General features: G+C 34.1%; 2 protein-coding genes and 1 pseudogene across 2 annotated transcripts; 1 reads left to right on the forward strand and 2 right to left on the reverse strand.

Moving 5' to 3' along the window:
* Positions 1–913: 913 nt before the first annotated feature.
* On the reverse strand, positions 914–2032 carry LOC111472270 (zinc-finger homeodomain protein 9-like). Its single transcript, XM_023117919.1, has one exon. The coding sequence runs from the start codon at positions 1928–1930 to the stop codon at positions 1046–1048; it is 885 nt and encodes a 294-aa protein (XP_022973687.1). The 5' UTR covers positions 1931–2032; the 3' UTR covers positions 914–1045.
* A 4049-nt stretch (positions 2033–6081) lies between these two features.
* On the forward strand, positions 6082–7117 carry LOC111499231 (annotated as a pseudogene).
* Positions 7118–7935: 818 nt separating this feature from the next.
* LOC111499494 (aquaporin NIP2-2-like) lies at positions 7936–10306 on the reverse strand. The gene is made up of 5 exons (XM_023151060.1): positions 10121–10306; positions 9736–9960; positions 8478–8672; positions 8290–8351; positions 7936–8164 (listed from the first exon to the last, which is right to left on the reverse strand). The coding sequence occupies exons 1-5, from the start codon at positions 10256–10258 to the stop codon at positions 7999–8001; spliced, it is 786 nt and encodes a 261-aa protein (XP_023006828.1). The 5' UTR covers positions 10259–10306; the 3' UTR covers positions 7936–7998.
* Positions 10307–24241: the final 13935 nt, after the last annotated feature.

Raw genomic sequence — 24241 nt, forward strand, 5'->3', positions numbered from 1 at the left:
AGCTTAAAGAAATTGAAAATCATTACCGATACTGACAAGGTGTAAACTTTTCAATAGCTCAATTATAGAAACTCTTATGTTAAACTTGTTTTGTGTGAAGTAATTTTACGATATTTTGGTCTAAAAAAGCTATATCTCTCTCGCTAAATTTAAATATTATTTTTTATTTTAATCCTAAATTTATTAAAAAAAATTATAATTATGTGTGATATTAAAATATGCTTATTAATTATCAATACCAACAAAAATAGTATGTTGCTAGATCAAAAACTAATGTCTTTTTAAAAATTATTATAAAAAGAGAGAGAGAGAGAGAGAGAGAGATTAGGGCTGACATCATCATTAATTATTTAATAATGAAAAGATTAAACAAAGCTTAAAAGGGGTAAAGAAAATGATTAGACAAGACTGATGAAAGTACAAATCCCATCACCATAATATTAAAAACTATATACAAATAAATATAATATAGTATCTAACATTACCTTAAAAGGGAAATTAATATAACAAATTGTAATTGCACATGCAAACATTAAAATATAAAATTAAATCTAAAAGCTAATGAAAACATTAGATTAAATTATATAATAAGTTGAATTATATGAATTCCATAAATAAAAGCTAAGAAACAAGAACAGAGATTGATTTGTAATTTAATCATATTTTAATTATTCTCCTAATCATACAAATTATTCCATTAATTTTTTGAACAGTTCCTAAATGTTTAGGGATAGTTTGGAATAATTATTAGAACCAAAACACTTTCTGCTGCTTTTTCTCAGACAGAAGATGACAACAAATCTCTCTCTCTCTCTCTCTCTCTCTCTCTAATTAGGTCTATGAACGATTGAGATTAGAAGAAGAAAAACAAGGGAAAGATGATTAAGAAAGTGATTGGTGTCTGTGATTAGTGTTTGGAGTGGGAAATTTGGATATTTGAATGTAATTAGAGAATGAACTTGAAATTAACAAAAACAGAGCAGAACAAAAAAAAAAAAAAAAAAGATAAGAAATTACTCTTCTATGGACTAATAATTTATTCAGATCAAGAGGAAGATGATGACCCATTTGCGGCGGCGTTTGGCTCGCCGCCGCCGTTAATTTTTGTGTCGTCGTCTCCATCGCCGTGGCCGTTGATGTTTTGGGCGCCGTCTTTTTTACAGAGAGTGTTCTTGTTGTTGTGCATCCAGACTTTGAGAACGCCTCTGTCGACTCCGACGTGGCTACAGAATTCTTGGATCAAATCCTCGTCTCGTTTCTGAATCTTCCATCCCACTTTCTCTGCAAATTCATACATTTTATCCTTTTGATTTTGAGTAAATTTCGTTCTGAATCGTTTTCTCGAATTCGAACTCGGCGTCAGAATTGAGTGGTGGAATCCGCCACCGGCGTTCTCTGTCATGCCGCCGGATAAGGCGAGAAGCATGTGGGGTGCTGAAGGGTAGTACGAGGAGGAGATCGGTGGAGGAGAGGCAGAGTTTGGGCTTCTGTGGGCTGCCGCCTGCGGCGGCGGCGGATGATGACGGTGGTGGGGTTGATACTCAATGACATGGGTTGTCGTCGGAGTGGCGATTGTATCTTCCGGGTCACGGCGGTGGAAATTCCGATGGCAGCCACAGGCGGCGCATTTGAAAGAGGTTGGATCTGTGGTAGTAGCGGTAGGGGAAGGCATGAACTCGCCGCAGCCGTCCAGAGCATGGCCGCCCATACTGGCAGCATGATTCTTGAGGCATTCTTTGTAGACCAGCGACGGAGGTGGGGGCGGCGTGTGGTGGTGGCGCTTGAGGACACCATTGGTGAAGGGGTGAGATTTGGTGGTTGGTTGGAATTTGATGGGTGTTTCCGCGTCAAATTCAGGGAATTTCACAGCTCCTCCTCCGCCGGTGGTAATGGCGGCAGCGGCGGTGGAAATTGCAGGAATCAAATCCATGGCTCAAACATTTAGAGTTATACAAGAATAAAAATATAATTTTTATGTTTGTTTTTCGAGAAAAACACAGAAGAAGAAGAAGAAGAAGAAAGAAGAGGGGGAAGGAGCTGATGAAGTGATGAATATTTTTTTTCAGTAAAATAATTTTTCATTTAAATTAAAATATATGGTCAATAACAATAATTAAAAAACAAAAAATAATAAAGTTTGATAATATATTAAACTTGTAAAGTTTTTAACCATGGTTTTGTGATGTATGGTTAAGTTGGTGAGAGTGGGGTCCACATGGGTTTACATGTTTTTAAATTTGAAAATTTAATTTCTTGATGGGGTAATAAAAAATAAAAAAATAATAATAATAATAATAATTGACCGAGTTGGTGGAATTTAAGACTCGGGGGATTAGGCACCGAGTTGAGTCCCCCCTTGTTTGTGTGCTATTAATCTCTACATTTAACCTCATTTAATTACATCCCTGCCTGTTTTGGATTTGACTGGACTCTTGTCCCCCTCCACGTGGTGCTCACACACTCCTCATATCACGTGCCACGTGTCCCTTCCACAAATAAAGTCAATTAGTCAAAGCTCCATCCCATCCTCCTCCCTCACAATTCAAATATATCAAGTAAAAAAAGATTTAAATTGGAGAGTTAAGGGGAGAATGGAGGGCAGGTGGAAGTGGGTCCCACCGGATGTGGAGATAAGGTCCCGTAATAAGGACAGGGCACCCTTCACACGCCTAAACCATTTTTCCTATTCTATCTATGGACACCCACACCCGACAACCTCATTCATTTTCATTTTGTTCCAGTCTCATTCGACCCAACCTCCTTCTCTAATTTGGATCGAGTTAGAATAAAATAAATATTACAAATTATTAGAACAAACCGTCCCAAATTAAACAATTTCATACCATTACAGAGCACGGGTAAATAAACATTTGGTACTTCTATTCGTATTTATTCTATTAAGAATGAGAAATAGAAATATATCTAATTAATATTGAATATAAAGACAAGCTATTAGTTTAATAATACAAAAGGGTTAAAAGGAGAGACATAGGGATCCTTATGAGGGCAAACCCTATACAAAACTAGGTGAACCTTTTCCTTTATAGCTACACATTCTATTTGAAATGAGTTGTGAAAGTAGGGGGAAAAGAATCCAAAGATATGGCAGCTTTAGGAAAAAAACTCTCTTTATTGCTGCAATTGTTTGATCTATGTTGCAGCTTTGGCCAATTTGAAAACAATCCAGAGGAGAAAACTCGTTGATTCAAGAGTCAAAACATATTGGTACGCACAAAGGGTTGTCCTACCAATTCATCGGGTTGACAAAGCTACGACATTGTTTTGGTAGTAATTGATCGTGTGCATCTAGGTGTTCCATGGCTCGTTAGTTCTCTATTTCATGGCGTTGCATTACCTTATACACATGAAGGAATGAAGTTTTCGTCTCACTAGGGTTTATGTCCAACGGGGTAAACTGTTTGTATTCTGTCGTTTTCTTTCTGTATTTCACATTTCTTTTTCATGCTGTTAAACTTATGACAAGTAGTCATGCGTGGGGAACGCTTGGGAACTATTCGTTGGATGTCTTAAAATGAGAGGTAGGGTTTGGTTTGTCTTCGCCGGAAAACTACGATGACTGTTCCATCTCTCTCTATTACTTGTGGTTCCTCTCCTGCAGGTGTGTGTTATGAGGATCGACTAAGTATGATTTTATTTCGTGTATCTTTAGCGTCAAGAGGAAACGTGGGTTGTACTACACTCTTGACCAACAACACTCCTCATCCCTCCCGATAATATAAGATATGACTTTCAATCTTCATATTCGGCTAGAAAGAGTTGATTTTAATTGAGCGTTCTTCACGTAAATTGCTCAAAACATGATTCTCCAAAGATCTAAGGGTTTGGATTACTAAAAATGGTCATGAATGAGGAAGAGTCATTGGATTATTGGATTGAAATTCTTCCCAACGAAAAAACCGAATTGAATTTTGCATAAAAAGGTATCATATAAAATGATAACCCACCTTTAAATAAGCCTAAAAAGAAAAAAAGTTGAGCTAAATTGAGACCGAAGATCTGTAAAGAATCGCAAAAATTTTAATTTTAATTTTTAAAATTGATTAATGACTAGTTGGAGTACTGAGGTAACATAAGTCGCCATAGGTAAAGTGTGGGTATTCATTTTCTACCGTTGTTACATCATACACCTATAAACAAAATGTTCTATCAGGGGACCTATGGGTTATGGACTTACCACTGCACCACTCTAATAATTGACCATTAAATATTATCAGAGATTCACATGTTGCAAATTCATTTGAAGAATGTGACACAAGTACTTGAAAACTTTGATTTGCGAAAAGGGATTTGCTGTCGAACTTTAATTTAAAAGTATATTTGACTAGCTGAAGAGCCGGTCCAAGGGTATGTACATGTTAGTCCAGTGAGTAGAGAAATATTGCATATCAAATTTTGCCTGAATTAGAAAGTAGAGTTCAAGGTCATGAAATGTTTTTGTAAAAGGATAGATCTCTCCACCATTACTTGTGTATGCATTTTATGATCCAATAGTAAGTCACTTACTTAATATTTTTAAAAAAAATACTCAAATCACGTGCTAATCTTATATTTTTGAAATAAAGGTAAGACATTTATGTACCGTTGATGACTTCGTGGTGATGGCCATGGGACCAAAGCTAAAGTTGCTGCATGCATGTTGTTTTCATTTATAGTCCTTAAAGTAGTTTATGGCAAATAATTTTATTTCCTTGTTTATTAAATAAATCGCGATCATCTATTTTTTTCCGATTATTTTAAAGACTTTAGTAAATTAATGAATTTGTTACTTTTTGATACATTATAAATATGTTTATGCACATATTGGCGATCTTGATTTCAACTAAAAATTAATGTGGTTATAATAATAGACTAAGATAATTGGTGTTTTAAAGTTTATAGAAAAACTCAAACAAAGGTTTGTTTGGATAATCATTCAACTAGTTTAAGTGGGGTGGGGAACAGGTTAAAAATCATAATTAGTTTCTACGATAAAATTTCCTTCGCTAGGATAAATACAATGAACGCCTCGAGAAAGATTATAAAAAGAAGGGATTCAGCGAAATTTACGGAATGACCAACTAACCCTCGTCTTTGCATTCTTCAATGACTTCGAGAAAGATTATTAAAATACAAGGTTTTAGTTGTGTCATAATGTCATAACCTTTAACGCTATGATATCATTTGTTGTATTTTAATGACACAACTAAAATGTTCTGGTACTTAATTATTGTAGCGGAAGCAAAAGTAAAATCATTAGGTAGTCATGTATTTTAGACGAACACGACTCTCCACAATGGTATGATATTGTCCACTTTGAGCATAAGGCCTCATCTCAATGGAGTTAGTATTCCTCACTTATAAACCCATGATCATTCCCTAAATTAGCCGATGTGGGACTTTCATCATCCAACACCTCCCCTCGAACAAAGCACGCCTCCCCTTAATCGAGGCTCGACTCCTTTGGAGTCTTAGTCATTTTTAACTGCCTTCGTACCTTCGAGGAGGCTTGACTCCTTTTTTTTCTTTTTTTGGAGTCCTTTGTTCGACATTCGAGGATTTGCCAATTTATTGGCACGGCTAAGTTTAGGGCATGACACACGACTATCCACAATAGTATGATATTGTCCAGTTTGAGCATAAGCTCTCATGGCTTTGCTTTGGGCTTCCCAAAAGGCCTCATCCGAATGGGGTTAGTATTCCTCACTTATAAACCCATGATCATTCCGTAGCCGATGTGGGACTTTCATCATCCAACAATGAAGTTGTCCATTTTTAAATAAAATTGAATTTTGGAGCAAAATTAAACAATTCCCTTTCTTATAATTTCAAAATATTAAAATAAAATAAAAATAAAAATAAAAAATTTTGCCATCGGACCTGAGCCGCTGGTTTTCTGATATTGCAAAAACAACGCGATTTATGGGGACTGGGCATGTGCCACGTGTCGGACCAAAATCGAAAGCATATGAGCGACAACACCCGATTATTCCCTCCTCCTCCTCCTCCTCCTCCTTCTTCTTCTTCTTCTTCTTCCCATCTGTCCCTCAAACCTTCCTATTTATTCCCAACACAGAAGAGCAGAGAAGAGATCGCAAACTCCAATTCCCCATTACCTCTTAATCTTCTTCTCTTGCACCTGGCGATGGCGATGGCTAAGTTCGCTGCTATCTTGATCTTGTCTCTCATTGGCCTTTCCATGTTTGAGACCACTGTGAGACCCTCTGCACCTCTACCTTAATACTCTTCTTGACACAGTGAGAAAACTGACTGTTTTTGTTCTTGTGGTTCGATCCGTTCTGCAGGTCATGGCCGGCAATGGACGTGGTGGTCGCAACAGGGTATCTTTTCCTAGTCTAGTTTCCTTGTGACTGGAAATTGGGGTTCGGAATTCCATAATCTTGGATTCTTTTGTCGTTGCGGCATTTTCTCGAACACCTTGTATGCCCCTGCTCTGTTCTTGGGCTTGAAAATGGGGTTTGGTATACTCTTTAATCACTTATTTCCCATTGCGGCATTTCTTCGAACACCTTGTTGTTGTAGTACTCTTATTTTGATGTGCATTGTTGTTGGCTTGTTCAGAACCCATATGGACCAAGGAGCGTCAGTATCTACCGTAAATACTCTCCTAATTCCAAATCCCAACAGTTTTTGAGTAATTTTTTATGGTTGATTTGCTTGAATTAGTGGATATGAAATGGGTTAAAAAATTGACAGAATGCCCAAGTCGGTGCGCCGCTCGATGCGGGAGGACACAGTACGCAAACCATGCATGTTCTTTTGCCAAAAATGCTGCAGAAAGTGCTTGTGCCTGCCGCCGGGTTACTATGGAAACAAAGGCGTTTGCCCTTGCTACAACAACTGGAAGACCAAGGAAGGAGGGCCCAAATGCCCTTAGAAAACACAACCCATTTCCATTTCCATTTCCATTTCTATCTCTTTTGTGCTCTTCAAGAAAACTGGGATCTGTTATGCTCTCTTCTTGAAAAAGAAGATGAAGTATGTCACCCAATCGGGGGAGCTTCTTGGCTTCGGCTTATTCCTTTTATTATGAGCAATGAAACCTCTTGTTTCTGTTCAAATTTCACTGTCTCCATGTGACGCTGTCATAATTAGTCAACACTCTGCCCAAGCCTCACGTGAATGGATGGGTGGATGGCATTGGCAAACGTTTTTTGACCCAATAATAATGGATGAACTACAATCAAATGGATTAAACAATATCTCTTACAAAGTTCAAATACAAAATGACAATGATTCCATACCCCACAATAATGCTAAACAAGCTTTTATATAAGTATAGCAACGTTAATGTTCATACATGAATCGACATGATTCAGGTATAAAAATGAAAATATGAACCAAAATATTTATAAATTAAATGAGAGTTGGTAACCAAAATAAATGAGAATATGAATCATCAAGGGTTGTGAACTAAAACCCAATACATCTTCCCGACAACTTATAACAAATATTTCACATGATCAGTATTAATTCGATAATCTCGAGTGAGTTATAAGCTCTTGCCTTTGAGGAATTATTTTTTGATTTTTTGGAATGAAAATGAATTTTAATACCTTATTCAATTTAAACAAATATGAAGCTAGGAATATAATCTTACCCATAATTTACTTCTCCCAAATATGCTTTCTTTTAAATACTATAAGGGGAAGATCATTCTTATATAAGTTTAAACAATAAGAAAATATTATTTATTAGATGATTAATAGTACTTAAGCTATAAGGTGAAGATAAGTTTGGAACATTATCTTCATTAGCACCAGAATGTGCGTCTTGAAGTTTTGTGGAATGTGCTTCTTGAAGTTTTGTGATAAAAAAAAAAACTGTTCCTAAAATTCAATCTAAACCAAAAAAAAAAAAAACTTTTGACATACACCCTTTATACAACAAATTTTATTTCATTAAAAAATAGTTAATTTTGAACATTCTCCATCATCTAATTTATTGTCATAGTTCGAGCAAATGTCAACGTATAAAAAGTTAATGTCCATGTTTTTCACTCACTCGTATGAAATTATATGACCATGCTCCCAACAATGTCCCTATAACTGGCCCGACCAAATACACCCAAATTCCTTCATAATGTGAACTTGCAATCGCTGGTCCAATTGTCCTCGCAGGGTTCATCGATCCACCCGATATAGGCCTAGACATGGTTAACACTAAGTTATGAGAATTTCTCTTCAAGGCTATGCACACGTTGAAAATGCTTTCAAATTGAGGTCTCTCATAAAATTTTGCCCAAACCATTTTGAATTTTTGTTTGCTTACCCTGCAAAGATAGATGTGATACAAACAGCTGAACCGACTGCTATACCTGCAAGCTCTCCTATCTGCCAAAATGAGTAGTCATTCATTGATGAACCAAAATTTAGTATTCAATATCAATCTCGAACATAGTTCACATTATTCTATACAAATCACTTATAAATAAATCACTTCAGCTTATTTGTTCTTACTGCTTTTGTGTCGGTGGCAACTGCAAAAGTGACGAACATCATATCGAATGAGACAACAATCTCCATGAGAAGTGCTTTAGGCTCGGAACCAGAAGGTGTAGTAGTGCCTATTTCTTTAATTGGGTCCAATAATATGCGCAGGGTAAAAGCTGCCGATGTAGCACCACTTAGTTGAGCAGCTACATAGAGTGGAACCTGTAATAAAAATCAAATATTTAATTCAATTCAAGAAAAATCATGTTTGAAACTAATTGAGTTTTTTTCTTTCGGTTCTGAGTTGGTTCTGATGTTAGAAGGTTTATGTAAGATGCGATCGTGAGATCTTATATCGATGAGAGAGGAGTACGAGTGTCTGCGAGGACGCTGGGTCCGAAGGGAAGTGGATTGTGAGATCCTATATCGATTGGTGAGGAGAATAAAACATTTGTTATAAAAATGTGGAAATCTCTCCATACGTTTTAAAAACCTTGAGGAGAAGCTCGAAAAGGAAAACACAAAGAGACAATACATCGTTCCATCTCACACATTGGTACATGAATCATCTTGATTCATATCTAAATATTAGTGTTGATTTGATTTATGTATGAGAATTAGTATTTTTTATGCCTATATATAGGTTTGTCTAGCATTGTTATTGAGATTGAGTGTCATTTTTTATTTACCTAGGGGCATACACGAGGGATTTTGTTGAGTGAGAATCTGTGGTGTGAGAGTATGAGATATACACTTTATAAACACTTTGATTATTGTGATTAGTTGCCACCCTTGAATGTATGAAAATTTATTCTCTCCTAACCACATAAATCTATGTCTCTTCATTTAGTTTGTGTTAGTGAATTTGTGAGTGCGATCATCTTGTTTCTGCTTCTGTTACAACAATTATGATAATGGACATGAATTACTAATATAAATAGTTATGTACGTAGGTGATGCATGTGCTACTATGATCATTGTTATGAACTACTAAGATAGATCATTATGTATGATTACATAATAAATAATATATATATCAGTCACATGAGTTACAAGTATTATTATACATACGAAAATCTTATATGTTGCATCATATCGCTCGCTATTTATTTGTATATTATAGGATCTCATGAATATATATATATAATCATTTCAATCATAAATTACTTTTCCATCCCAAATTATTATCACACAAATCATCCTGAACTATTACTACACATCCACAAAGGAATAGAAATTAACAAAAACGTTGAGAAAAAGAATATTAAGAGGAGGAAGAAGGAACCTGTTTCCAAGGAAATCGCCTAAGAGAAGCAAAAGCAAAAGTAACCGCGGGATTCATATGAGCGCCAGAGATATGTCCGACAGCGTAAATCATGACCGTGACAATAAGGCCGCCCGCAATGGACGCGCCAAGCTTGGGCAGTTGCCGCTCATCATGGACACTCAATGCCGCCGTCCCGCATGTCACAAACACAAGCAAATACGTTGCAATCAGCTCTGCCACAACCTACATAGACCCAAGTGAAAATGTTAGAATATATATGTAAACTACACTTCAATACTAAATATCCTTCTTAACACCGACGCAGTCACTTCAAATTGAAATTTTATAAGGGAAATTTAGTTAAGAGTGGAATAGAGAAAAGAAAAGTCGAGTGAATCGCTACCTTTTGGTAGAACTCGGTTGGGTAAAGTTGGTGAAATCGGTGGCGGAAGAAGGATTGTTGAGGATCAGGGTGTTCGATTCCCAAGGAGATGAAGGCTTCTTGATTGATGGACCTCCAATCGGGGTTCTCTGCGGCCATGTTTTAGAAATTTAGAAATTTTTGTGGTGGGGGTTAGATCAAGATGATCAAGATGCTTTTTTTATTAAACAAATTAAAGTATCTTACACACTCCATCTTATTTAATATCTTATAGGCACTACATTAATTAGTAGTATAGTGCGTTGTAGATGTGGAGCAATTGTGAAAAGAAATTATTAAATGCTATTAGGTTTTAGATTTTTTTTGAATTGTTTGGTTTTTGAAAGCATAAGAATGGCCCCGATGGGTAAGAAAATGGAGTGAAAGTTAGGTAAGGATTATTGTATGCTCAAGTAGGAGAAAGTTTGGTTATAATTATGGTATCTTCAATAAACCTTAATTTAATTTATTATTCTTTTTTTTTACGTCTGTCTTGCTTGTAACAAGTGGATGTTATGAATTTGAATAGATGTGTTAATGGATTGATGTGGGATTGAATGTAAGCCACACGAGTAACCCAAATGTAAATATTAAGTTGACCGAAAATCGTTGACAATTGGATCCTTAACGGCAAAACTTGAATCGAAGGGAGAGGTAGATTAGGGTGGGTATTTGAGGACCATTCCTTGAAGTATGAACAAAGTTTGTTTTATTGCATTAAACATGGTTGACCCATGAAAATTCTCAAAATGATTATGGGGATGGTGAACAATTTAAGAGAAGGAATCCAAAATGGAGCTGACTAAATTAATTAATTAATTTATTGGATTATGTTAAAGAGTTAAACAAATAATTGCAAAATGACCCAAATGCTCTTATTACATATCTTAAAATTTTATAAGGAGTCACTTAAAAAGATTAGGCAAATAGGTTCCGGCATGATTATATTTCTCGACCCAACACTCGACCTACTTATTGAGAATTTCTTTAAATAATCTAGCCACATGTTACTTTTTTATTACGTAAAGGTATGACACCTTTGTACAAATGATGATGTTGCTGTGGAGGCCATGAAAATGAAGTTAGGCAGTTGCATTTACATTTAATAATGTTGATGCTGTTAGATCAAGACATTTTTATTCTTTGAAATTATTGTCATTTCAATTTTTGTTATTATTGTTAACATCAAACTTTATTGTGTTGTTCAGAGATAGATATAGGGAAAAGGACGGTTCAAAATACGATTATGACAAGATTGAATGATTAAACTGTTAGTACCTTGTAAAGATAACGAAGATAGGTTCAAAATACGATTATGACAAGGTCGAACGATTAAACTGTTAGAATACCTTGTAAAGATAACGAAGATAGATACCACACTGAATGAGAGAAAACTCAAAGTATGTGAAAGAATTTATTGTCGTGTTATAATAGCCAAGTTTCATTAGTAGATATTGTCTTATTTGGGCTTTCCATTTCGGACTCCCCTCAATGTTTTTTAATATGTCTACTAAGGAAAGGCTTTCACATTCTTATTAAAAAAAATGTTTTGTTCCCTTTTCAACGACGTGGGATCTTACAATACATCTCTTTTAGGGCTCAACGTCTTCGCTGACACTCGTTTCTCTCTCAAATTGATGTGAGGTCTCACATGTGTCTTTACTAAGCCTTGTGTTGGACCAATGAATTTGTTTTGATCGACGAGGAACTACATAATATGCCCAACATATGGATTGAACTACATAATATGCCCAACATATGGATTTACTTCCCTAGAATTTTACTAGGCAACGTTGGAACTAATAGGCCAGCAAGGTAGCCTTATTAGTGAACATATCTCGATTAACGGAGGTCCTATATCCATACCTAACATGACTTGGTGATGCCTCAAATTGGGAGTACTTTGAAATCGGGTTTTAATTGTGTCAGTATCATTGTAGACACGGAGAGGGAATTATCCAACAAGCTCCCTTGATCATAAATTTGCCCACAAATTGAGTGAGCAGTCACTCGGAGTATCAAGTAGTTGACAGACACAATGATCCTTCCTAGACCTTGAAGTTAACATTATAGACTTATTGTAATAACCCAAAAATAAATAAAGAAATAAACAAATTTAAAAAAAAAAAACTTTATAAAAAAAAATAGTTAAAATAATAATATTAATTAATTAATTAATTAATTAAAATTAAAATTTTAAAAAAAATCTTTCCCCACCTTTCTCCACTAACGGTCATATTTGAGAAGAAGTAAAATGACTTTCAACATAAGCCGATTGCAGATTTAGAGATTTTTGTCAGTTATTAAGGTAAAATTCTATCTCAAATTTCTTTTTCTTTATAGTTATGGTTATAAGAAATTAATTTAGGATCAAATCTTCTTTCATATATTAACATGTCTGTAATAATCAGATCCCATATATAATTGATTAGATTTTTGTTAGAGTTATACGAAATAAGTTTATAAGGTTAGATTCAATAAAATTTTAGTTGGCAAATCTATAAACTAAAAGATGTAGCCAAACAATGGACTTAAAATTGGGCAGTAATATCTGTTTACACCAAAACCACCATATTTAACGATAAAACAAGTAAATATCAGAGGGCAATCCTCTAAATTTTGTCTAACAGAAAATATCAGAATTTTAAGATGACAAATGTAAGTTAAGGAAATAATTTTATAGAATTCAAACTTGAAACTGTCATGAGCTCATATAGGTTGACTCAGATATCAAAGGACGGAATCAAACTTTCATTAAAGATATATTTGTGACAACGACTTAAGCGAGCCAGGTAAGCGACCTTACTATCGAGATCATGGCACATGCATAGGATGGTGGTATTTCTTTTCTTAGACTTAGGCTAGAATATGATGTTTTAAACTTAAACGCTTATTTATTTTATTTTGGGTCTTTTGTTGTGTCGTTTTAAAGATGTTTTCGAAACACGTAAGTCCATGGTTGTGCTTTAAGTTAAAAGTTATGTTTTATGAAATTTAAATGAAGTCTTCCGCATTTAATGTTTATGGTATACAGTAGCGATCTTAAATTAAGTAGAACATTTCGAGTCGTTACACTTATTTAGGATTTTCCAACTAATCCGTAAGTATTGATCTGACTTTATTCCAAAATATCTGCCAAACATACCATACAATATTTGAATGAGAACTAATCGCACATCATGAATTATAACACATGGTTGAACGACGCAAGCAGTAGTAAAGAACGATTCAAAATTCACCTTAATATCTTATGCAGAACTCTAATGAATTGATGGGTTCATACGAGCCGAGTGATGATATATCACAATTAGAAGAGGCCCTAATTCAGCCATCCATGAGACACCATTGGAACAAGTTGGGTGAATGTCAAAGAATTGCCAAAAAGATTAGAACTCTTGAGAGGCCCATAGAATCCAGATGGGTAGGTGTTCTTATATGAGTCATAAATGATGATTTATCGCAATCAGAAGAGAACCCTATTGGGCCAATCACGATGAACTTTAAAGTCATTTAAATTTTGGTCATTCATGTCATTGTCCAAGTTTCAATTTGGGCTCTCTTTGGTCTTGCAAGGACATAAGCCCAAACTCTCAAGTTATAGCCAACCTTCCTTGATGTTTATTATATCTTTTTTCTCTTTGAAAATTAAGTTTGAAACTATATACTTTTTATTTTTATTTTTTAAACTATTAAACCTTCTTTCTTCTTCTTCCACTTCATATTCTCCTTCCCCGTCCCTATCTTTCCCTTCCTTTTATTAGTGTCGATTACAATGGTTGCTAGTCGATCATTAGTCGTCGCTTGCTATCAGACATCAACAACCATTTTTATTTTCATTTTCATTCTTCTTCTCAACCTATTCGAAATTAAATGGTCTAATACAATTTCTCTACAAGTTTCTACAAAGAATCATCTTAGCATCTCTTATTGGTTATTGCCTGTTTTTAATAACCAGGAAAGGTGAGAAAGGGGGAAGGGAAGAATAAGAAACAAATAAATAAAGAAAAAAGATAGAAGAAATAGATTAAGAGAATATAGTCGCCCGTAGTTGTTAATGAGCAACAATCAACAGTCGACTCGTCATAGAGGTCAAGACAGTAAATAAGATGAAGATGAATATGAGGAAACTAGAGCTATTAGGTGCCAAATCCGAATTATATATCCTAATCCAAATTATGAGTATGAATTATTACAAATGGTATCAGAGCAATACATCTCCTAGTAAACTGTGGTTCAAGAACGAACCAAAGAGAAAGCGGGTGAATATGTAACACTCTAGTCTTGAACAGGGATCGTTATAGGATGAGTGAGACAAAATCTATACCTTGCAGCGGCCTCATTCAATATTCTTCCTCATTTTTATTGTCATTTTACAATGACCGATCGCATGTAAGCATAATATCATATTAATAGTTGTTATTAGGTACATTATGTAGCTAGTTTTTGAGAAATTGGTATACTCGAGGCATATCTACTTATGACGCAAGTACCCATTATTTGGAGACTATAATCAACTTCAGCTGCACATGTCATTACTTGGGAGAAATAGTACAATTCCAGACCTTCCACTTCCAAATCAACTCATTTGCAATCATCTATTGGGAGAAATAGTATTGCCACACTTTCTTTACATGCTCCATTACTGTTGCTTTATTTTCCAAATTCCAATACATACTTCACAAACTTTCGTTCTACTTCACTAAACAAGTCAAACTATTTTATTCTTATTATTTCAGTATATAAAGCATGAATGATGTTAATCTTTTTACTGTTCTAGATATATTCATAGTCACAAACTTTGCACCATAAGAATTTGAATTGTGTTAATGATATTTTTTATTGTTGGAGCTATAGTCATATTGATAAAGTTTGCACGATTCGTGAGAGAAAATTAAAGCCAATAATCTTAGTAGTCTTTGACAAATCTCTCCAATACACTTATCTTTTGTTTTTATGTTGATTAGATCTATGAATAGAAAATATTTATCACAATAATGTGACACCTGAATAAAATAAGTATACATGAATAAATCGTTGAGAACGGTCTTATAGATATGATGGTTATAAAAAACTTAAAAGAAATGAAAGTTATCACATGTGTTGGAGTGCACTCCTCTTTTCAGTGACTCAATCATAAAAATTTAAAGTTAAATATACTTCATCAAATCAATTTAGATAACTAAACTAGCATTAGATTTATTTAAAGTTTTCTCTACATCCTTGCCTCATTTAAATAATTCTTTTATATCTAAGTTTTTCTTTAAAAATTAGCATATGTTTCATTCTATCTCTCCTTCAAATGTCTCTCATACTAATTGAGATCTCTCTCACCCAACTAGTATTGTTACGATCCCATTTTGTTGGCCTTTGGGACTTCTTGCAACTCAATTGTATAATACTTATTCTTGCTGACGAATAGGTTAGACAATTAAATTTGAGCTGTCGTTAATAAAAATGATGTATGCCAAACCTCTAGTTCGAGAAAAGCAATTCTAGAACACATTAAAAAGTTTTGAGAAAACATTGAAAAAGTAATTTGAGGAAGAAATGTCATAAGCTCGCCGTAACAATAATGATGTTGATAACCTATAACATAGGTAGAAAGAATTGACAATTAGTCAAATCTCCGTGTAATACATTTTATGACAAATTAGATTTAGTTCGGATGGAAATTATTCTATAAAGAGTTATACATGCATGAAATGTAATAATAAAATAATAAATTACTAACTAACATAAACACAAGTAAAAAGAGTTAGTGCTCTGTACAAACATGACCGTAATGTTGCGTATACGACCACAGGTAACACGTCATGGACAAGCACCCTCTTACGTCGATCATCACGTGCAGTCCTGCAGATTTGAACACAACCTTCTTCTCTCTTATCGTTCTCATGCTCTCGTCCAACCGCTGCTGATCGTTGTTTCCCAATCCTACTGTCAGTATCGGTCACTGATGTAGCTGTGTCTTGGCGCTACAAGTCAACGTCAGTTTGCCCTTGTCTGATGCATAGAACGCTGCACCCAACACAAGTTGCCTCATTCCAGTAATCTGCAGATCGCACTCATCCCTTTTATCTCTCTCTCGTGGGCAAGGCTGTGCCTAACCGTCAAAACTCACAACGCTTGGGCTCAACCTTTGAATCGTGACCCACAACCTGCTCAACCTTGAATCCAAATACTCAATCCATTTTGATACAAGTCCTTCATATCCAGTTTTGTGGGTTCAAATGACTCAATGAATGTGTTTTGGAATAGAAAGTAGTTGGGTAAAGTTCTAAGCACTTTTAGTTACCCATAAAATTTACATTTGCCTTTGCCTCAAATTTTTAGCGTTCATTTTAAGGTTATGCTTTTCAAGATTGGATCAATTATCCTTCTTTTATCTTTCCTGTTTGTGCAGATGAAAGTAATTGGATCAATTATCCTTCTTTTATCTTTCCCGAACGGTTTGTGCAGATGAAAGTAATGCATGTTAACGGTAATGGTTCAAGTCCACCCGAAGCAGATATTATTCTTTTTGGGCTTTACTTTTTCGAGTTTCCTCTCAAAATTTTTAAAGCTGGTTAGGGATAGAAAGAGGTTTTCACACCTTTATAAGGCTGTTTTCTTCTCCACCCTATGTGGGATCTCACAATCTACCCCCTTTGGGGCCAGCTTTTCGTTGGCATTCATTCATTTCTTCAATCGATGTGACACCCCACCAAATCCACCCCCTTTCGAGATCCAACGTCCTTGTGCCAGAACGCCAATGTCCACCTACCTTCGAGGCTCAACCTCTTCACTAGCATATTGCCCGGGGTATCTGGCTTTGATACCATTTGTAACGGCCCAAGTCCCCCGCTAATATTGTCTTCTTTGGGCTTTCCCTTTCAAACTTCCCTTCAAGAATTTTAAAACGCATCTGTTCCACACCCTTATAAAGAATGTTTCTTTCTCCTCCCCAATTAATCTTGATCTCGCGTTGACGGTACCATTAGACTAGAGCATTCATGTTTCACGTTTGTTTCTATTCTTAGAAATAATTTTAGTGTCTTTGGTGGATTTCTCAATTAAAGTTTCTTTGACGTGTATTTTCAAGGGACTAGTTCTGTTTTAGATTTCTTCGAATCTCGAAATAAAAATATTTTAATCATATGCATCAAGTGGTTTATAAATATGTTCTGGATCCAAGTTTAAGGAATTTTTAGGTTTTTGAGTGACGTGCATGACTCCAAATAAAAGTATTAGTATCTATGGTTAAGATTTAGATACACATGAGTGAAGACAAAATATGTTTTCAAAATTCGTATTGATTGGTAGCGATAATCTTCATTCTTAAGAATGAGGAATATGCAACATGACCATGTCGCAAAAGATGTAGGGAAATATCAGATCCATTAAGTGTCAAATTCGAATTCTGAACATATTTCATTACAACTAGAAAATTCGGTTACTACAAATTTCACCCAATGACTTAAAAATAAAATTCAGATAATTTATCTTTCTATTTTTAAATTAATAAGAATTATTTTTAAGTTTAAAAGTAAATATAAATTAGGATCTTGCTATATTATCCTATCACTTAATATTTACCTCATTAAATTAGCTTTAGTTAATCTATGTGAGTTCAACATACATTCATTTAAATATATTAATACACATATCTAGAGCTACATAACCAATCACAAAAGAATTTACAATAAAAATATTAAAAAATAAAATAATTATTATACGAAATAAATACAGTAAGATAAACTATTCGTTCCAATATTGTTTAATGAACAATATACGAATTATCATTTTAAAAGTCGATTATTCGATTCTTGAATATGTAACTTTATATAATTCAATTGATAAGACACTACTATATGAATGATCGATGGCAGGTTGAGGTAGGTTCATGCATTGAAAGGAGGGATTATTTAAGTGGGAGACAAGGATGGTGAATAAAATGGAGAGAGCAATATTTTTCTTCAATCCTTTTGAGGACCTTTATCAATAATTGGAAGGAAGGAGGAAGCAAGGTGGTAGGGTTTAACTAGTTATTCAACAACTACAACACTAATCCAATAATCCAAGATGGAGGACCCCTTCAACACTTCAACACTTCATCACTGTTGACCCTTCATATTGGATTCCCTTCATATTGGATTCGCTTTTTGTCCAAAGATGACTTCTCATACAAATACACAAACACTAACAAAAATTTTATTTTTCTTCTTGTCATTGACTTTGTGTTGCTTTCGTCTTTTAAATATTTTTCTTTTTCGGGTTTTTGAAACAATTTAAGTCCACCGCTATGAAAAGGGTCTAGTTCTACTTTGACTTGTGTCTCGCATCGTCTGGTAACTCGCTTTAATACTATTTGTGATAGTCTAAGTTCACCGCTAGTAGATATTGTCTGCTTTGACCCGTTACGCATTGCCGTCAGTTTCATGGTTTTAAAATGCGTTTGTTAGAAAGAACTTTCTACACTTTTATAAAAAAAAGTTTTGTTCCTCTCTCCAATTGAAGTAGATCTCACTGTTTTTATTTGAACAAATTTAAATATAATACTAGAAATTTAGAGTCTAACAACTAAAATGTGATTTTCGAAAAAAGTTTCGAAAGTCTTTCCTAAAAAATAGAATAATATGTAGTAAGATTTAAACCTAGACTCCTTTTTGTTTCCCTAAAGTAAATGACATTGTCATCTATGCAATTGTCAAATTTGGTAAAGAATATAAAATGTCTTCTAACTATTGAACTATTGAGTTAGGTGGGATGATACTCTTTTGTTTGAAAAGCTTTATTTTCACTATTGGGAGGACCCCTTCTCAATAGTGATGATGTTCGAGACGACCCTTAAAATTTAAACGTTTTTGTGCCGAGCTGACTTTTGATATATTTAAAAAGTGTATCCTCATTTATATGTAGAGTATTTTTCAGTTAGCTTCTATGATACTCTTTTATTTTAAAAACTTTATTTTTACTCTTAAATTTATAGAGGAATCTACGTGAAGAACAACCCTAATAAGTTTATAAGTTTGTCTTAGAAAAGTAATTGTTTATGCATGTGGTTACCCACATCGGATGAGATGTTTGCATTTTGTAGTCTCTTTTAGAAAGGTAAGCAATAATTTTATCCATTGATTTGAGGAAGACCCTAATTCCTGCTCATCAATCATGAGGGGAACAGAAAATAAAGAAAAATAAGCATCCCACTCATAATCTTTCATTCTTTTTCTTTCATGTAATTTGAGTCTCATAATCATTTTGTTTTTTTGTTTTTTGTTTTTTTGTTTTTGTTAATTATCCTTAAAAGAACATTTTTCTTAACTTATAAAATACATAATCAATATCTAGAAAATTTGGAGATTTAATTTTTAATTAATTTTTATATTTAAATCTACATATTAATTTTTTAAAAAAATGTTATAGTACAAGAAATAGTTACTAAATGAAGTTTTATCTTTTTTGAAATAAAAAAAAAAAGGCAAAGAACAAAAAGAACAAAAGCGTTATTTACATGTCTTGATTGTGGATGGGGTTATTGAATAACCCTAATACGTAATAAATATGTCAATTTTGTTATTTTTAATATTGCTACGTGAAAATAATTTTTAAAAAATGAGAAATGTGACATTCGAGTAAAAGAGAGATACAAATAAATCGAGACCATATCTAAATGAGAGTGATGTTGAAGATACGATAACTGATAAAGGTTTAAAAGAATTGAAAGTTACTACTTATATAAATAAGATACACTTTCTTTTGGTGCCTTATAGAAACTTCATGGTTAAAATGTTTTATTTAGAGAAATTTTATGTTAGATGTCTTCCAAGAAATTTTCTTCTGATGCATGTGAGTGAGTACAAAATATCATGGAAAGACTCGTGTTAGTTTGTAGAGATAGTTTTCATTTGTAAGAAGTGAAGAGTAGGTAAAGTGACCTGGGGGAATGCAAAAATTATAAAATTACAAAACTACCCTTAAAAAAATCAAATTGACTTTGGCTTCTCGCATATTGGCGAAAGGTATGATGTAAAAGTACGAAAAAGTCCAGAAGTTTGGTGCTCCTCCACTAACATTACATAGCCTCGCGAGAACAAGGGTGGAAATGAAGTACCTATGAGACAAAAATATCTTGGAATTTTTAAATGGAACCTTTATTTAAAAAAAAAAAAGAATTATTCTATAACATACATGTTTAAATATTTTGTATATTCTCTAATAATATGAGTTCTAAAATTAAAATATTATTATAATAGCTCTTACCTCTTACTTACACATTTTAAAAACTTTGAGGTAAAATTCAAGAGAAAAATATCTATTAGTAATGAATGGATTGTGAGATCTCACATAGGTTGGAGGGGAACGAAACATTCTATATAATGGTGTGGAAAACTCTCCCTAGCAGACATGTTTTAAAAAACTTGAGGGAAAGCTCGAGGATAATATCTTCTAGTAGTTGGTGGATTGTGAAATCCCACATCGAATGGAGAGGAGAACGAAACATTCTTTATAATGGCGCAGAAACCACTCCCTAGCAAATGCGTTTTAAAAACTTTGAGTAGAATGTTGAAAGGAAAAACCTAAACAGAACAATATCTACTAGTAGTTGACTTGGGCGGTTACAACGATTGTAATTTTGGTGTTACGAGTTTCGAGGTATAAAATGTGAAATGAGTAAAGTAATATGCATTGAGTTGGAAGAAGCTATTTAAGAAGGTAGTTACTCAAAATGAAAGAAAGAGGCTAGTGATATGAATTTAGAATCTTGATTCTAATGAAATTAAATATCCATATCAACTAGCTTTGATAACTACTTGGAGTGGTTTAGCTCGATCTTAAAATTGACTTTTCTGACTAGGGGTAACCCTAGTAACTTATTCAAAAACACATCATCGAATTCCCTAACCATTGGTACCGAAATCTTGGTGCCTACCAGATTATCACACAAAATTTTGAAAAGAAAATCAGTGTGTAATTTAACCAACACAAAGTTTGGGATAGCAAGACTCCCCAAAAGCATGGATAGTTTATAAATTTATTCTCTCTCATCTCAGTGTTCTTCTCTGTATGCTCATTATCAAACTTTCGTGAAGATGGTGGGAGAGATTCTTCAATATTTATGGTTGGTGTTAGGCCATGACCTACTGTCCACTATTACAGGTGGTTGTTTGAACTTTTTGTTCAAGAGGGATACAGAGTACAGGTTACTTTTGGAGATTCCCATGATTCTTGCCTACCTAGTGGATATATTTGTTCCTGTTTTACAAACATGATACTGTATAAAATATATACTGTTTTAATTTTAATTCTTTACCCTAGCCGATGTGAGCATGACTTTAACGATACCCACATTTGTTGTATTAAAAAAATTTATATATATATATTTTATGATATCTTTGGTGGATTTAGCATTTGAGTAGATATTATCTTTTGAGGTTTTTGATATCTACTCAAATCAGTGTAGGCATACTAAATCTATCAAAGATATCATCAACAAAGAAATACATAAAAGTGAGTACGCTAAATCATGTCCATGGTGGCAGGCGATGAAGAAGAAAATCAGATGAAACATAAAGCATAAAATATTGTTCGTGAGAGAAGATGGAAATTCAAGATTTTGAATAGTTTGGGATGTTTTGAATGTGGTAAAAGAAGAAATCCAACAACTTGAGTGGAGATAGAAGTGTGGGTTGTGGATAGCCTGCATCTTCTTTGTGTTCATATTTGATTCCCCTGTGGTTTGACCTGTAACTTGGAACTCTATGCAACTATAGGCTTAGTTGTTGGATTTCTTACACCCGTCACTTTACTGTTACTAGAAGGGTTTGAGTCAGTGGAACTAAGTGACGGGTGAACAACATTAGTTTGTAACTTTTTACTCATAAAAGTGATATTCTCATTAATTAATAGAAGTGTCATGACTCCATCTTTAAGGACTAAATTTAAAAGATAAATTCATAAACAATTACAAATCAAGTATTGTTTCGAAGTTTGTTATAAAGCTGGAACCAAGTAACGGGATACAAATTTTAAAGGACCACGACCACAACCCCTATAATTTGGATTGACGCCTCGAGGTAACCCTCCTCTATGACCGATGAATGCTCCACCTTGACCAACAATCAACAATCATATGAAAAAAGAAAAGTAGAATTTGGTGAGTATAAAAATATTGTGTAACCAACCAACTTGTAGTCTCTAATCGCATCCTTGACCTAATAAGTTATCATGGGCTTCTCTCTAGGTTTTAGGAAGTTCGAGCCTAGGTTCTACAGCTATTTGAGCTTCTTAGGAAGCCTGGCAATTCTGAATGGCTTTCTTGTTGTCACAAACCCAATCAGGGTCTAAGAGTCGTTCACCTTTTCTCGTGTCGAGGGTGTACTGGACAACGTATCTGAGCTCTAGGGTGAACAAACTTTTTTATTTTTCAAACTTATATAGCTTACATTGCCATGGAAGTAAATGAATGGTATCCTAGATTTGGAGACATGACGTCGTCAATATTATAGGTTAGTATGGCGCATTTGTCTAAACATTTATGTCAGAGGTGAACTAGTAACATTTCCTTAGGAACCATAAAGTTAAGTCAGCTATTAAGTCTACTTGTGTGTCTCTTGTCTCCTATGAAGACGATTCCACATCATAGTGGCACCTAGTCACCTCGATAGGCTATCCTAACTGACCTAAATCAAGCCTGACAATACTAGCTCTTGTATGTCTATCGCTCACATGAGCCTATTAGATCTGAACTACGTTGCTAATATTAGTGGCATACTAGATGAATTAGGTGACGGAGACGGATGATACCATTCACACTACTAGTAGGTCTAGTAAGCTTCTTCAAATCTTATATAGGTGTCGTGGAGGTAACTAAGTTCTTAGGCCATATATGTAGTTTAGATCAACATCTGGTTAGAGGTTTGGATTATACCAAACAAAGTGTTAAGGAAGAAGAAAGAGAAAAGAAAAAGAGAAGGAATTTCTCAACTCCGTCCAGAATCGAAGAAGAACGAAAGATATGAGTTTTATGCTTTTTAATTTAAGCATTTTTCTATTCTACTATATTTTGAAATACACTCCCCACCATCCTTAACAAAATACTTTCAATTTTCTATGAAACCCGACAAGAGAAGAGGAAACACCACTAACACGACACGAAAGTTCAAAATAATTCTTTCATTTTTTGTTTTTTAGTTCTTCTAAATTTTTGATAACTTAATTAGTGAAATCACGTTTAAATTATTATCGGGTAATAATAAGTGAAAAAGTTTTAATTATAAAGACATCTCAAAATAAGTATTAAGATTCATAGTAAATAAAGGAATGAAGGGAGTGGAAGACAAGTTGATTCATTAAGAGGGGTAGGGATTATATTCAACCACTTTGTAGAACCTTTATCCAGAAATGGAAGTCTTCTCTCAATAGTGGAGGGTGCAGGAAAAAGAAGGTAGCTCATTTTGAACAAGTGATTGCTAATGGTTGGTCGAGACCTTTCTTCATCAGTGGTACTAAACATAGAAAGTTACTATTCAATGTAGCAGCCACCATATCAATGCATACATTCATAAAAACATCTGTCTATGTTCCTCTTAACCTCTCTCAATAACTTTGTTGTATTTCATAGTATATAATTGCAAACCCATATCGTTCTACCTCGTAGAATAGATTTAGGAATATGTTTTTGTTTGTGTAAGCATATTTAAGTCCCCATATTTGTGTCTGGATTTTTACATAAATAAATAAATGATAGTGTTGTGTCTGGATTTTTACATATAGAGATACATTTATATTATATATAATGAGTGAGGTGGAATAAAGATTTGGCAAGTTCGAGGTGGGATTGGATATTCATCGTTTTCAGTCTCGTTTAACTAACCGAAAGAAATCTCTTTTCACTTCTCTCATTTACATCCTCATTTGGGGGTGTGTCCCCATGAAATCTCGATCCTATGGCTTAAATTGACATGTTTAGTCTGAATTGTTGATTTGTGTAATAATATATTTTATAATGTTTAAAAGAACAAGAACAAGAACAAGAAGAAAAAAAAAAAAAAAAAAAAAAAAAAAAAAAAAAAAAAAAAAAAAAAAAAAAAAAAAAAAAAAAAAAAAAAAAAAAAAAAAAAAAAA

Source organism: Cucurbita maxima, unplaced genomic scaffold (assembly GCF_002738345.1).
Source record: "Cucurbita maxima cultivar Rimu unplaced genomic scaffold, Cmax_1.0 Cma_Scf00002, whole genome shotgun sequence".
In the NCBI taxonomy this organism is placed as follows: domain Eukaryota; kingdom Viridiplantae; phylum Streptophyta; class Magnoliopsida; order Cucurbitales; family Cucurbitaceae; genus Cucurbita; species Cucurbita maxima.